General features: G+C 40.7%; 1 protein-coding gene across 1 annotated transcript in view; it reads right to left on the reverse strand.

Moving 5' to 3' along the window:
• col28a1a (collagen, type XXVIII, alpha 1a) overlaps window positions 1-2,675 on the reverse strand; it is an 87,036-nt gene that overhangs the window by 24,726 nt on the left and 59,635 nt on the right. The window contains exons 19-22 of the mRNA XM_020585977.1: window positions 2,347-2,415; window positions 1,975-2,046; window positions 1,374-1,442; window positions 70-138 (exon numbers count right to left, since the gene is read on the reverse strand). Coding sequence (XP_020441633.1) covers window positions 70-138; window positions 1,374-1,442; window positions 1,975-2,046; window positions 2,347-2,415 — 279 coding nt within the window. The remainder of the gene's footprint in view (window positions 1-69; window positions 139-1,373; window positions 1,443-1,974; window positions 2,047-2,346; window positions 2,416-2,675) is intronic.

The following is a 2,675-nucleotide window of genomic DNA, read 5'->3' on the forward strand; positions in this document are numbered from 1 at the left end:
AATGCCGAGCTGATCATAGAGTATCGTGTTGTGATGTAGTGATATGATTATATTCTGTGTTCACATTACCTTCGGCCCAATGATTCCTACTCCGGGCTCTCCAACAGGTCCAGCTGGTCCCACAGGCCCAGGATCTCCCTGTTATTTGGACAAGTAAACAACTCTGCTCACTTTTATTTAGGCTGACCAAGCAATGAGAGTGATAATATTAGTGGTGTAATTTTACAAACCACCCCTCCACCCAACATTTTAAAAAAAAAGAACCACCCCTCTACCCAACATTTTAAAAAAAGTGTATTATGTTATATACATTACCAGAACACTCCAAACATACAGTAGTTGAGGTAAACTGATTAGTCATGGTTCTAAATCAGAGCTCAGCCTACATTAACCTGCAAGCAACCAGAACAAGAGCAGCAATGCCTTACATGATGTTAATGCTTAAAGTGACTCACTTTTATGAAGTGACTTCAATAACTGGATCTTAAAACAACGATTAGCCAAGAAAGATCAATGGAAAACACTTTCAGTTTTGCAGTGATGATGGTATGAGGGTAACTAGAATAAGTAATTTCTGAACAAATTACACTGGGAAAGCTGATATGCTGCCAAAAAGATGCTGATCACGGAGAAGTTGATGAATGTTGAAATGTCAGCGCACTGAAAAGTGGAGCAAAATAAAAGTTGACTGAAAGAAAATGACCAAATCAGAAAAAGTGTCCAAGAAAGAAGGAATAAGGAATGAGGGAAGGAAGGAAAATAGCAATGAAAAGAAAGTTGAAAGGAAGGAAACTAAACAGGAAGGAATGGTTGAAAGAAAGAAAGAAAGAAGAAAAGAGTATAAAAGTAAATAGTGAAAGAAAGGTAAGAAGGAGTGGAGGGCAGAGGACAGATGAAAGAAACAAAGCCTAAAGGAAGAAGGGAAAGAATAAAGGAGAGGATGAAAGCAAGGAAGAAAATAAGGATGAGAGGAAAGGAATGAAAAAGAATAAAAACATTCTACTAGGAATTTCAACTACATTTCAAGACACTGAGAGTGTGAACATTTGTTGGAAATTTCACCAGCATATAATTTATATACACATGGCTGCTGAAATACAAAGTTCAGACATACGCTAGTGACCAACCACTGGGTAAAAAAAAAAGTGTGTGGGGGGGGGTTGATTTGATTGCACTAAGCCTACAAGTAAAGATCTTTTGAAAAGTAAACACAACTGCCTCTGCATGTAGGCTGGGTTCTGATTAGCTTTGTTGGGCACCTGGGTTTACTCAGTCCTTATTTATAGTAGGCAAATAATGGCAACCTTTCCTGTCAGGAAACTCATTACTCAGGGTGTGTGTACATTTGTGACTGATCTACTTGTTGTCATCACCTTTGGTCCTGGTAAGCCATGTCCAGCAGGTCCAGGTAGGCCCAATATTCCTGGGCTGCCAGGCTCTCCCTTAGCAGTAAAGAGTCAGTATAATGTCAGATATGACGCTGACAGCAGACAAACATTTCTGTCAAGAACAAACTTTACTTTTGTCTTTTTTCAAACATACTACAAAAGTTTTGTCTCAGCAGCTTCAATAAAAAGGAGTGTAATTGTACATTCTTTGTACCAATCCTCTCTGTGGTAGACAAAATCAGAATAAAAACTTTGTTGTGCAATGCCCTCTCTCCACCTCCTACACCCTCTGTTTTTATTAAGCTCCTTTTGGTCTCAGCTGTCAGAAGATAAGTGTTGACTGAGAGCAGCTGGCAGGCTGCAGTGCTGCAACACAAGACAAGCAAACCTGTGCTGTAACTCCATCAAAAGCAGACAGTGTGTTGTTAGTGGTACTCAAGAATCAGGAGTGCAGCAGCATCTAACCAGCTCCAAGTGACAGTTGCAGAATTGTTTACATGCTGTTCAATGTGTTGTGCAGCTGAGGTACACTTCCTGTAGACATGTGAACCTGACAGCATTTTGGAGTAACCTGTGTTTAACAGACCTTTGCTCCAGCAGGTCCAGCTGGGCCTGGAGACCCTGAAAATCCCCTTGGCCCATGTTCACCTCTTTCTCCCTGTGGAAGAACACATTCACATGATGTCAGACATCTCAGCACCTCTGGTACTGTAATAGGAAGGTAGAGCAAAAATCTCACTGACACCTCTGCTCTGAAAGGTAAATACAGCAGAGTACAATGATTCATTTGATCTACTTTACCTTTGTAAAGCAATTGTAGGTAGGTAATATGTAACTAAACTATGTTGACTACAAAGCAGCATTTGTTCACACTGAACATACAGGATTCAGGACATCCTCTAGGGAACCACCAATATAAACATGAACAGCAGTTTCACTGCAGGTAAGCAAACATTACCTTTTCTCCAGGGATGCCTTTTCCCAGTGTCCCCTCTTGACCTTGCAAACCTGGCAACCCCATCTCTCCCTAGTGCACATATCACAGAACAAGGCTCAGCAAAGAGCTGGAGAACATTTGGACTACTGGCAGAGCAGTAAGGAGCATCTACAGCAGAGTTGGGGTAGCTACTCTTTAAAGACAGGTCATTTTATGTTCACTCCTACTAGTTAATGGTGACATCTATACCAGATCTTATTTAATTTTCTAAACAGCACTCAGTCCAAACAGGAACACTGTAATTTTACAAAATGTGACCTTTGACCTCCAGTCACTGACTAACCTTACAC

The sequence above is a fragment of the Monopterus albus genome, unplaced genomic scaffold (assembly GCF_001952655.1).
Source record: "Monopterus albus unplaced genomic scaffold, M_albus_1.0 scaffold390.1, whole genome shotgun sequence".
Taxonomy (NCBI): domain Eukaryota; kingdom Metazoa; phylum Chordata; class Actinopteri; order Synbranchiformes; family Synbranchidae; genus Monopterus; species Monopterus albus.